We start from the raw sequence: 12,500 nt of genomic DNA, 5'->3' as shown, positions 1-12,500 counted from the left end.
CTTTTAGACAACAGTGATTGGAAGTGTGCTAACGACTGTCCTCGTTTTCTTCGTCCTTTATCACTTTCTTCCCTTCAGGAGTTCCATCCTCTGCTCCCCCTCCCCCTCCTCCAGAACCCCCCCCTCTCATAGGCTTTCAGTTAGCGAGGGGGGAGGGGGGCTGGCTGCTGCCGCCCTCCTCCCCCCCCCTGATATCCCTCAGTGACATTCTCTGCCACTCTTTCTCACACACACACAAAAACAACAACAACAATAATAATAATAATAATGATAATATTAATAATATCGGTGGTAGGGAACACTTAAAATATATATATAAAAAAAAGAGATAAAAAAAACCGACCCCTCCCAAAAAAAAAGAAATGTAATGATTAATATGTACGCATATATGTGTTACTTCTTATATAGTGTATGTGGTTTGATATTTCCAATGCATATTGGTGTTTGCATTTACAAGACTATACCTATCCCCCACCACCCCGGCTTCCCTGAGATCCACACCCCCTCCAACTTCCTCCTTCACATTCCCACACACCCTTCCCCACATCCCCCCCTTTCCCCATCCCCTCCTTAGTCTCCCATCATCTACAGTCCTAAAGCCTGTATTCAGACTTTGGACTGTACACTGTGGCTTCCTATGAGCAAAGGGGGCCACATATGGGAACTATTCAGTATAAAAAAAGAGGAATAAATAGGCAAAACTTACGTACACCTGTGTCTTATTCTCACCCATCTTAATGGTAAGCGTCGAGAAAACCTCGTGTGCCACTACGGTTCTTTGACTTGTAACTGATGCATCTACGACAACCATATGGCTTATCAATTTTCCGACATGTTCTGGATGTGTTCTAGTAACTTCATGTTCTGGATGTGTTCTAGTAACTTCATGAGATGTGTCTCATGATCATGTCGTCTCGTCAAGAGTATGTAATTACCCTTCTATCTGACTACGATCATTAGAATCTATCACCAGCTTTCGAAGGGGGAGGGCCAGTTGCACACACAGCCTCTGAATATCACTCACACGAAGACTCGACCCATGACCAGGGTGCTGAAGTGTCGAGAAACAAAAATATGGGGTTTCCCGCTAGCACAATCGCTGCTTCGATATGTTCATTCAGCACACAGCACTTCTATTCGTCAATCAACAACATCTTCTCCATCCTTACTATCCCTCTGTCTAAACTGCTTCCATCCAGTCCCTAGTCATTCCTCAACCATCTTTGCTTGAAATATGTGCTTGCTCCGTCATCCCTTAACTACAGATATCCACCTCTTTCACAGTCTATCTCCCTCTCCATATACCCTCTTATGCGTTTCTATACCACTCCTTTCACTGTCTATCTCCCCTCCATGTACACTCTTATGCGTTTCTATGCCACTCCTTTCACTGTCTATCTCCCCTCCATGTACACTCTTATGCGTTTCTATACCACTCCTTTCACTGTCTATTTCCCCTCCATGTACCCTCTAATTAGCGTTTCTATTCCATTTTTTCACTGTCTATCTCCTCTCCATGTACCCTCTCTAATGTGTTTCTGTATACTGCTATACACATTGCGTGGCCAAACTATCATAAAAACACAAGCCTTCATCTCTGCTTCAATTTGGTACATATCCTACCATATACCCTCTACACATCTTCAGTATTCATCTGTACTTCTAATTCCAACTGGGACACAGACGTTACCCATCTGTGTTGCTCTTATTGCACTTTTCTTCGAACCTCTCCTGGCCGCGCATGGGTTTGAATCCTGGGTGCGGCAGTCGGTCCAAAGTCACTTCACCTGTTCATCCTCCCCGAGGGACTGATCAGTGAAATGGGTACCTGGCTGAGATGAGGGTATATAATGGGATGGCCTTAATTAGAGGCACTGAGTTGCCCTTGCCTCTCAAGTAATATATACAAGATGTAGAATTACGGAACAAAGATACAGGGAAACTGTACAATTACGGAACAAACAGGTAACTTTATAAAGAACAAACAAACAGGTAACTTTAAGGCTGTATCAAGGTTGCAACGTGAAACAAGAAAACTTGTTAGAAAAGATGCAAAAGAGATAAATCACGGTATAAAAGTGGGATAAACAGTGGAAATTGTGAAACGACAACATACAGAAGATTAAAAAAGATATATAAGATAAAAATCTCCGACAAATTAGGACCTACGAGTGTAGATTTTCATCCTTATCACTCATAAGTAACTACAGATTAGTAACAACCAATGACAAAACGAGTCAAAATAAAGGCATGTGGACCAACAGTCACACAGTGAAATTTGAGCAAGTTAGCCATTGATTCTACGCCTTATACTCTCGTTTTCTATTTGTAGATTCTGTTCCAGGGTGAACGACAGAACCAGCTGATGTTCCATGTAAAAGAGCCTAGGGAGATAATGACTGTTGGAGAACCGAGGGAGATTATGAATGCTGGAGAACATAGGAAGATGATGAGTGTTGGAGAACATAGGGAGATTATGAATGCTGGAGAACACAGGAAGATGATGAGTGTTGGAGAACATAGGGAGATTATGAATGCTGGAGAACACAGGAAGATGATGAGTGTTGGAGAACATAGGGAGATTATGAATGCTGGAGAACGTAGGAAGATGGTGAGTGTTGGAGAACATAGGGAGATGATGAATGCTGGAGAACATAGGAATATGATGAGAGTTGGAGAACACAGGGAGATGATGAGTGTTGGAGACCCTAGGGAGATGATGAGTGTTGGAGAACCTATACCCATATGGGACAAGGGCGTATGACACCATATAATTAATCTATCCCATTAATCATCTATTTAATCAAGTCGTTCACTTTGTGTCCCGCTTCTTACCATCCTGTGGCCCTTATATTGAGCCCCGCTTGCGTGTCTTGTCTTATCAGCTTATCTTTCTAGTCCCCTACCCTCGCCAGGCCTCTTATGTTATTTGGTTGGGTCGTGTCAGGGAAGGGTCGTTGATGTTGCCAAAAACCTTGAACACGACGGTACGACCCTTGAACACGACGGTACGACCCCTTGAACACGACGGTACGACCCCTTAAGCACGACGTTACGACCCCTTAAGCAAGACGGTACGACCCCTTAAGCACGGCGGTACGACCCTTTGAACACGACGGGACGACCCTTGAGTACGACGGCACATTTCTTTAAATGTCACACACACACAGACACACACACACACACACACATACACAAACACACACACACACACACACACACACACACACACACACACACACACACACACAGCAACACAACGTGCGACTCTTGGTACGTAAAGGCGAAAATCAATAGCACAATCACGCATCCTTGACACGTAGCTGCAGGCAATCCCTCCCAGACTCATAACGTAGCAACCTGTCCCATTCTCTATAACAACCAGCACAACAGGTGGCAACCCAATCCCGTTCTCCATGGCAACCCCCGGGGGTCTGCACAACAGGTGGCAACCCATTTCCGTTCTCCATGGCAACCCCCGGGGGTCTGCACAACAGGTGGCAACCCATTTCCGTTCTCCATGGCAACCCCCGGGGGTCTGCACAACAGGTGGCAACCCATTTCCGTTCTCCATGGACACAAGAATATGAGTGACAACATCACGTACCCGCCACAGAGAAAGGGCCCCGGGCGGTACGTGACTCAAAGGACACAAAGCCTGGCCCAGATGTGCTATCGAACCCCTGGGAGACTTTAGCTCACCCTGCTCCATTTTCTGTCTCTATACATCAAATCTCTTATTCCTCTCCCCATCTTCCTATTTCTTGCCTCTCACGTCTTTAGTTACCCTTCATTGCCTTCTTCTTCTTCTCCTTCTTCTTCTTTCTCTCTGTCTTTCTTTCTTTCTTTGCGCACCTTCTATCACAATTTGTTATACATAGATCTTCCTTTATTCCTTCTTTCGTTGGATACAATCAATAATTTTTTCTTAACACGCTGCATTTTCCTTCTTTTCTTACTTCACTTGTTATTAGTATTCGCCCATAACTTCTTTCATCTCTGTTTATCCCTTCCTTCTTCTTTCTCAGCCTTATGTATCGCTAATCCACACACACACACACACACACACACACTAACATTATCCACTTATCTCGAAACACACCACTTGAAAAACAAAAGAATTATGAAGTGTTTCAATCGCTAAATTTATCATATAAATCTGTTGATGACTACACGTATTTTTCCCCAGTGGGCGAATGCGCCCCCGTCGTCCCCCCAAGTATCGCAGTTCCGGAGGAGGAGGAAGTAGTGTGTGTGTGGGGGGGGGGGGGAGGGGGAAGGATTAACAGGACGTGACTGACTCTCCTCCCTCCTTCCTACACCCCCCCTCCCCTCCCCCCAAGGGGCCGGCGTGTGATGCACACATTCAGCTGCGGATCTACTGAAGTGCCGGGGGGGGGGGGGATGGGGGGGAGGATATGGGGGGGCCGGGCGAGAGAAATTGATTGTGATGCTCGAGAGAGAGAGAGAGAGAGAGAGAGAGAGAGAGAGAGAGAGAGGGGGGGGGGGGTTTCGCTATAGGGTTAAGAACTGCTGCGCAGCGCCAACTGCGTACAGCGCACGTGTAGAGATAATACATTTACGCATTTTCCCCCTTTTGGGCGTTTTTTCCCCAAATTTCGGAGAAGGTTTCTAAATTTTGGGAAAGTTTTTAAAATTCGCCACAAAAGGTTTCTAAATTTAGGATGAGGTTTCCAAATTTTGAGAAATCTTTTAAATTCGCCGCAAAGTGTTTCTAAATTTCGGAAAAGGTTTCTAAGTTTTGAGAAATGTCATTAAAATTCGCCAAAAGTGGTTTTAAATTTCAGAGGTTTCTAAATTTTGAGAAAAGTTTACAAAATTCGCCATGAAAGGTTTCAAAATCTCGAAGAAGGTTTCTAAATTTTGCCAAAGGTTTCTAAAATTCGCCTAAAAGAAAAAGGCTTTCTAAATTTCGGAGAACTTTAGAAACTGTTTTCCCCAGATCTTACTGAGAACAGAGGCGTATCATTGCCGTCATGCACGTATCCTGTATCCTTCGCATATCACAGCTCCCTATGAATCATTTCCCGTATACCTGCTTACCCGTGTGTGTGTGTGTGTGTGTGTGTGTGTGTGTGTGTGGCTTCCCGCTTTATTTCGCCTTTTATCTCAGCGTTTCGTCGTCCTAATGTAAGCTCGGCAAACATCATGGCTTATACGATGGTTTCAGTACACGTCATCACGTATGTATGTATATATATAGGACACACACACACACGCATATATACACACCCGTGCGCGCACACACACACACACACACACACACACACACACACACACACACGTCAATGATTAATGAACTCCAGAAAGTTTGTTTGGTGGCGTGGTTTGTGTGTGTGTGTGTGTGTGTGTGTGTGTGTGTGTTGAGACGGTGTGGGCCGCGTTCGTTAGTTCGTTCGTTGCCTGTGCACGTTTGATCTGAGAGAGAGAGAGAGAGAGAGAGAGAGAGAGAGAGAGAGAGAGAGAGAGAGAGAGGAGGGAGGGAGGTACGAGAGTTGGCGCCGCTCTCACTGGTCCTGGCCTGCCTTGCCTCTCCCTCCCTCACTCCCTCCCTGCCACACGCACCTCACCCCCGACACAGAGCAGTGTGGCTGCCATGCCAGGCTGCAGCGTCGAGGGGAGGCAGCCGCCGTCCATGACTGGACAACAGCAGCAAAGTCTCCCCCTCCAGAACACTGCGGTGAAGCGGCAACTCGTTTCCTGAGGGGGTTTGATCGTAGCCACTATAAATGTCACTGATTTCGTCCTAATTGATCGCCGGCCACTGGCATCCGCCAATGATATCGCCCCGAGCGTGATCCCTGCGATGGAAGCCGTGCCCTGATTGGCCGAGAGGCCTCCCGTGCGGTAGAAAATGGAAGTTCCAGCAGGACGCCTACCTGTGGTTCCTGGATTAGAAAACGAGAGATCCAGAGAGGATTACTGTCCGGGAGTAGACAGGTGCGGCTCCGTCCGTGGTCAAAGTGACTCTCCCATTACGGCGGCTTGTGAGCCGCTGTGGCGACCCACGCCAGGTACTCCTTAGCTCCAGTGGAACAGTGAAGGTCACGGGACAGTGGAGGTCGCGTGACGGGGAGGGAAACAACAACATTCAAGGGGTCGTCGAGAGAGAGAGAGGAAAAAAGGAAGGGGAAACAACAACAAATTGCTGTTAGAAAAGCCCAAGTGTTCTACACCGTGTGAGTGTGCGTTGCAAGGAAACATTTTCCTAGTGTGATCTTTACTGGAAGTTGGTTCGTCAGTGTGGTCGGTGAGGACCATGTGTGGCGGGAGGAAGGACGGGAGGGCCACGTCGTCGTATTCCTGGCATGTTGACGTGTCTTTAGCTGTGGTAGTGGGGGCACGTGATCCAGGCCAGGAATGCTGTATAGTCTGGAGGTGTTGAAGACGGAGGGGAGACTGGCGGCGAGCGGAGGCGGCGGAGAAGGCGGTGGTGGTGGTGGTGGCGGCGGTGGAGCAGCTGCTGCTGCTGCTGCGCTGGTGGGCATGGCGAGCTTCCCTGGACTGGGTCCTCGCAGCCCTTGCGTTCGCTGCTGCTACTTCAGGAGGAAACAGCGCCTCCTGGCGGCTCTCAGTGCCTCCACTGGGCTCTCTCTCCTACTCATCCTCCTCCTCCTCCACACCTCTTCCTCTTCCTCCTCCTCCTCCATCCTGCCGAGCAAGACTCCTCTCGTAGCAGTGTCGAGAGAGCTGCCGGAGAAGTCGCATTATATCAGAGACTTCAAAACGTTCCAGGAAGCCCCCGGAAGCGCCGTCATTAGCGGGTCGTCTTCGAGAGCCGCCCGCCGCCACAGCAGCGACAGAAGACGACCCCAACGAGTCAACGACGAAGGCGTACAACACTTGGGGGAAAAGAGGACCCACGGAAACCTACTTAGAGCCTCGAAAGGAAACCTGGAAGCCCAGACATTCTCCAGACAGGGGCTTGCGAACTGGAAGCTCAAGTTCCTGGAACCCCGAGAAAACCCGAGGCATTCAATGGGCGATAATATCTTTGAAGTCGCCACACGTCGAGGTATTGATTCCCCTACAAAAGTTACCTCAATCAAGCCCTTCAAGAACATGACGAGGGGCTCCTCCCCCTCCTCTCCTCTTGCTGGAAGAGGAGGTGTTCCAGGCCGCTCCACCACCGCTGCTGGAGAGCGGCTATCACCACCACCACCACCACGTGAGGGCACCCGTCGTCCTCCGCCGCTCCTGCTGGTGTTCGATTACTCGCGTCCCGCCTACTTCCCCTGGAGGACCACGAGGGACGAGTGCGCCAACTTCGCCACCAGGTGGGTCCTGAGAAATGCAACGTGCACTGCATCTTTAACCTCCTCGAACACGACGGTGCGACCCTTGAGCGCGACGTTACGACCCTTGAGCACGACGTTACGACCCCGTAGTATGACGCTGCATACGCTGAGAACGACTTTACCACCCTTGAGCACGACGGCACGACCCTTAAAGCATGACGTTGCATACCCTAAGCGCGACATTTAAGACCCATGAGCACGACGGTGCGACCATGGAGCACGACGGTACGACACTTGAGAACGACGTTACGACCCTTGAACACGACGGTACGACCACTTGGCTACGACGACTTGCCCTTTAACCAAACCCTTGAGGGGCGTCAAGCCATCTTTGCCCTGAGGTCGTCCAGTCGTTTTCAGAGTTAATGCCATTCTGGTGGGTTGGGGGTGGGGGATGTTGGAGAAGGGGGGGAGGGCTAAAGTGGTGACATTATAGCTTTCGCGGGTAGGATTAGCTCATTCTGTAGCTTCTTCTTTTTCACTGCAGGCAGTTGAGAGCTTCTTATATAGCCTTAACGCCGTGGTCTGAGCCTGGGGCTTGTATAGCTTATGTTGTGGTCGGTCTTTGCGTGGTATATCTTAAGCTTTATTGAAGGTGTGTGTAGCTTCAGCGAGGGATTGTAGCTTTAGTGAGGGTTCATAGCTTGAATAAGGGACTGTAGCTTTAATGGATGACTGTAACTTTAGCTTGGAATTGTAGCATTAGTGAGGAACTGTCGCTTTAGTGAGGGACCAAAGCTTTAGTGAGGGACTGTAGCTTTAGTGAGGCAATATAGCTTTAGTGAGGAACTGTAGCTTTAGTGAGGGACTGTAGCTTTAGTGAGGCACTATAGCTTTAGTGAGGGACTGTAGCTTTAGTGAGGGACTGTAGCTTTAGTTAGGCACTATAGCTTTAGTGAGGGACTGTAGCTTTAGTGTAGGGCTGTAGATATAGTGGAACATTTGTGGTATTCTAGCTGTGATGTGTATTGTGCTATTGTAGCTTAGCTTTGAAGGGATACTGTGGTACTGTAACTCTAATAGGGTATTGTGGGTATGATGGAGTATCGTAGTAATGTAGCTCTGATGGGGTATTGTGGTACTTTGTCTGTAATAAGGTATTGTGGTAATGAGAGAGTGTGGCCTTAATAGGGTAACTGTGGCACTAGAGCTTTGATTGAGGTATTGTGGTTTTTGGTGAAGGTATTGTGGTTTCGTAGCTTCGACAGATTATTTTGGTACTGCATCTTTCGTGGAATATTGTGGTATTGTATCTCTGGTGGGGTATACTGTGGTACTGTATCTCTGGTGGGGTATATACTGTGGTATTGTATCTCTGGTGGGGTATACTGTGGTATTGTATCTCTGGTGGGGTATACTGTGGTATTGTATCTCTGGTGGGGTATACTGTGGTATTGTATCCCTGGTGGGGTATACTGTGGTATTGTATCCCTGGTGGGGTATACTGTGGTATTGCAGCTTTAAAGAGATTGCCTGACCTTTCCTGTGATGGATATTCTGTTATCATAACACTAAGTGAAGGTATTGTAGGTGTCTGTGTGGCAGTATGGCTCATAGTTTAAGAGTAGTATTGTAGAGTCGTAGCCTTTAAGCACCACTGTTCACTAGGGTGCTGCGACACTCTGTATTGCGATACCCTGGTATTGTAGGCTGTGTATTGTAGGCGGATTGGATCGTAGACTTGGAGCAGTACTACTGTCGTATTGTAAAGTGCTGTATAGCCTTTTGAACAAGGTATCGTCACTGAGCCCTCCGCCCCTGTGGTATCGTAGCTTAAAGTTTGGTCTCACGTTACGATGTCTCGAAGTGTCCGTTCTCTGCTCTGTTACCCCGACTGCCACACGTCTCCTTCTTCTGTTTCCCTACCCTGGGTCTGTTTCCTCTGACTGTCTCATCTCTGTTCTCTATCCCTCCGTCCCCACAGTGTGTCTGTTGCATCAGCTTTCCTCCTCCTGTTCTATTTCCCTCACCTCCACCACTCCATCTATTTCCCTCCCCTCCACCAGTCCATCTATTTCCCTCCCCGCCACCAGTCCATCTATTTCCCTACCTTCCACCAGTCCCTCTATTTCCATCCCCCCCCTTACCCCTTCCAGACCATCTCGTACCTCAAGACTTACATAGCTCACGAGACTCGCTGATTTAATGGGTTGAAGAATAACTCCTCCACGTACGACATATCTAGTTCTCGGTGCGTCAGGTGGGCGAAGGCCACATATAAACCGACGCAAGAGAGAGAGAGAGAGAGAGAGAGAGAGAGAGAGAGAGAGAGAGAGAGAGAGAGAGAGAGAGAGAGAGAGAGAGAGAGAGAGAGAGAATTCACAGGTCATATAACAATCATGTCCCTCCTCTTCCTCCTCCCCGTCCATCTGTCTCCAACACCATTAATGTTCCCTTCTCCCCCACAACCCATGTCCTCAGACTTACAACATTCATTATGATAACTCCACGATCAATTCACAGTCTCGCATGTGTATTCCAAATGCTATTTATTTCGCTGTCTCACGCCATCTCTTCAGAATCTGAAGAGAAAAATTGTATAATTTTTTTTCTTCTTCCTTCCTTCGCTCAACCTTGTGGGTAATATGACATGGGCCTATCTAGTTTGAGAGATAGCTCTAGATAGGTATATAGACTGCATAGTTATAGATAACTCTACATAGGTATATACAGTGTCTGGTTTTAAATATAGCTCTAGATAGATTTACAGAGTGTATAGTTGTAGAGATAGCTATACACAGATCTATAGTGCCTAATTTCAGATAGAACTTTACTTAGATTCATAGATTGCCTGAGTTTAAAGATAGCTCTAATAAGTTTTATACACTACCTGATTTCAGAGATAGCTCTAGAGAGATTGATAGATCTTCTAGGTTTAGAAATATCTCTAGATAGCTTTCTAACACTCCTAGTTTGAAAATATGTCTTGATAGGCGAATAGGGGACCTAGTTCTAGATATAGCTATAAACAATTTTATGCACCGCCTGGTTTTAGAGTTAGAAATAGCTCTGGTTAGATATAGAAGCAGACTAGTTTTAGAGATAGCTCTAGTTAGATATAGAAGCAGCCTAGTTTTAGAGATAGATCTACTTAGATTCCGGGACAGCTTTATTCAGATTTATATACTGCCTAGATTTAGATGTATCTATAGATATATTTCCAGACTGCTTAGTTTTATACATCTATATCTATATCAAAATTTCTAGATTGCCAAGATTTTGATATATTTATATACGTATTTCTAGACTGCCTAGCTTTAGATATACATATCTATCTATCTATCTATCTATCTATATGTATATATATTCTTTATTGTACTTAACTGCCGTCTCCCACGTTAGCGAGGTAGCGCAAGGAAACAGAAGAAGAATGGCCCAATCCACCCTCATACACATGTATATACATAAACGCCCACATGCGCACATATACATACATATACATTTCATCGTATAAATAGATATACATACACAGACACATACATATATACACATGTACATAGCCATACTTGCTGTCTAGTATATTTTCTAAAATCTTTGGCGTTCGCGTGGAGACGCAAACATACACCCAATACTTTGGCGTTCGCGTGGAGACGCAAACATACAGCCAATACTTAAAACTTTGAAATTCCGTGAAATTTACAAACTTTCTGTTGGGGACGAATGATTTACACTCCATCTAAACTTTGAGGGGGGGAAAAACTCGAAAAGTATCAAACAAATGACTGTGAGTTTCTAAAAACGGAATGTGCAAACATTACTTGTTAAATTATGAAGAAAAAAAATAAGGTATCTGTAAATACCACCTATGAACAAAGCTTGTAAATTTTAATTCTAGTGCTCGTAAATGCAACTGAAAACGGGGTAACGGGATTGTGTTTTGTGAAACCAGTGAATAAATACTGTAAACTAATCCTTTTGAACGAAAGTTGTGAACGATACATGGTAGGAAAAAAATAATTATTTATGAATTCCATGTATAAACATCATTTACCATTTACAAAACCCTCCAAACGTGTAAACAATAACTGTAAACATATTACCCGAGTCTACTTTACATCACTGACCTTTTAAATCATGTATTTACATAACTTGTAAAAAAAATGGAAAATGTAGCTAGATTTTCTCTCCTAATCACGCCAAAATTAAACAAGCACAAAATGCACAATACAAAAAACTGTATAATCATGTATAATCATGTGTAAATATATCTGTTGTATATACAATACCTTTGCTATGGGTTGACCCCCTCCCTCCCTGCGATGTATGATGTATCACTCACGTATGCAACATTTGGCATGATGGCTCCAACTGTCTTGTAGTGAATAGTCACAAGTTTTATTCATGCTGTATAACATGTTGTATATCACTGTGTGAATCTGACTTATTGTATGAGAATACTAGATTACCTTCATCTTACACTTGTGATGTATAACCCATGTACGTGTATGTTTTGTATGGTTATTGGAACGTCCTGCGATGAATGTAGACATCTGTATTGTGTATAATGTAGAACAGACGTACTATAACACCTACAACATATAATATACCGAATATCTATAACAATATCTATCATTTATCTTTATCTGTGATTTGCCTCTGCACTCTATTGCTTATATAGAGGTAACTACATGGCAATTCATGATGTATTACACCCGATCGATACACATAACTTTATTGTATAATGTATGAAACATTGTGATAATACATGAATACTTTCCACATTATGAGTGATGAATTATGACACGCTATTATGATACCTCAAAACGAACGAAATATAATGAGAACATGTAAATCATAAATACATATATAAAGAAACTCACACGGAATTCATATAGATGAGGACGGGCACGTAGCGAGCAAATCTCATAGAATATATATATATATATATATATATATATATATATATATACACACACACCTTACATGTATATACACAGAAATACATGGGAGAGAATCTCCTGGGCCAGTGGTTTGAGGAGAAGCAAAACCCAGAAAGTTTGGAGAGGAGAGAGAGAGAGAGAGAGAGAGAGAGAGAGAGAGAGAGAGAGGATGGCCAGAGGTGACTGCCAAACAGCAACTGGGCCCGCCCCTTGTAATGTGCTGCTTCCCTTTAAAGTTTAGGTCCGATCCTCATATTAGTGAGAGAGAGAGAGAGAGAGAGAGAGAGAGAGAGAGAGAGAG

At 45.2% G+C, this 12,500-nt stretch overlaps 2 protein-coding genes across 14 annotated transcripts in view; one reads left to right on the top strand and one right to left on the bottom strand.

The window, feature by feature from the left end:
- LOC139761858 (uncharacterized) overlaps positions 1 to 12,500 on the bottom strand; it is a 255,590-nt gene that overhangs the window by 203,465 nt on the left and 39,625 nt on the right. The window lies entirely within an intron of this gene.
- Positions 5,326 to 12,500, top strand: part of LOC139762002 (uncharacterized) — a 31,494-nt gene continuing 24,319 nt past the window's right edge. Inside the window, exon 1 of the mRNA XM_071686782.1 lies at positions 5,326 to 7,479. Within this exon, the coding sequence (XP_071542883.1) occupies positions 6,382 to 7,479 (1,098 nt within the window). The 5' untranslated portion in view covers positions 5,326 to 6,381. The remainder of the gene's footprint in view (positions 7,480 to 12,500) is intronic.

This window comes from Panulirus ornatus, chromosome 42, assembly GCF_036320965.1.
Source record: "Panulirus ornatus isolate Po-2019 chromosome 42, ASM3632096v1, whole genome shotgun sequence".
Lineage (NCBI taxonomy): Eukaryota > Metazoa > Arthropoda > Malacostraca > Decapoda > Palinuridae > Panulirus > Panulirus ornatus.
The sequence above is the reverse complement of the archived record's forward strand: the minus strand, read 5'-3'. Positions and strand labels throughout refer to the sequence as shown.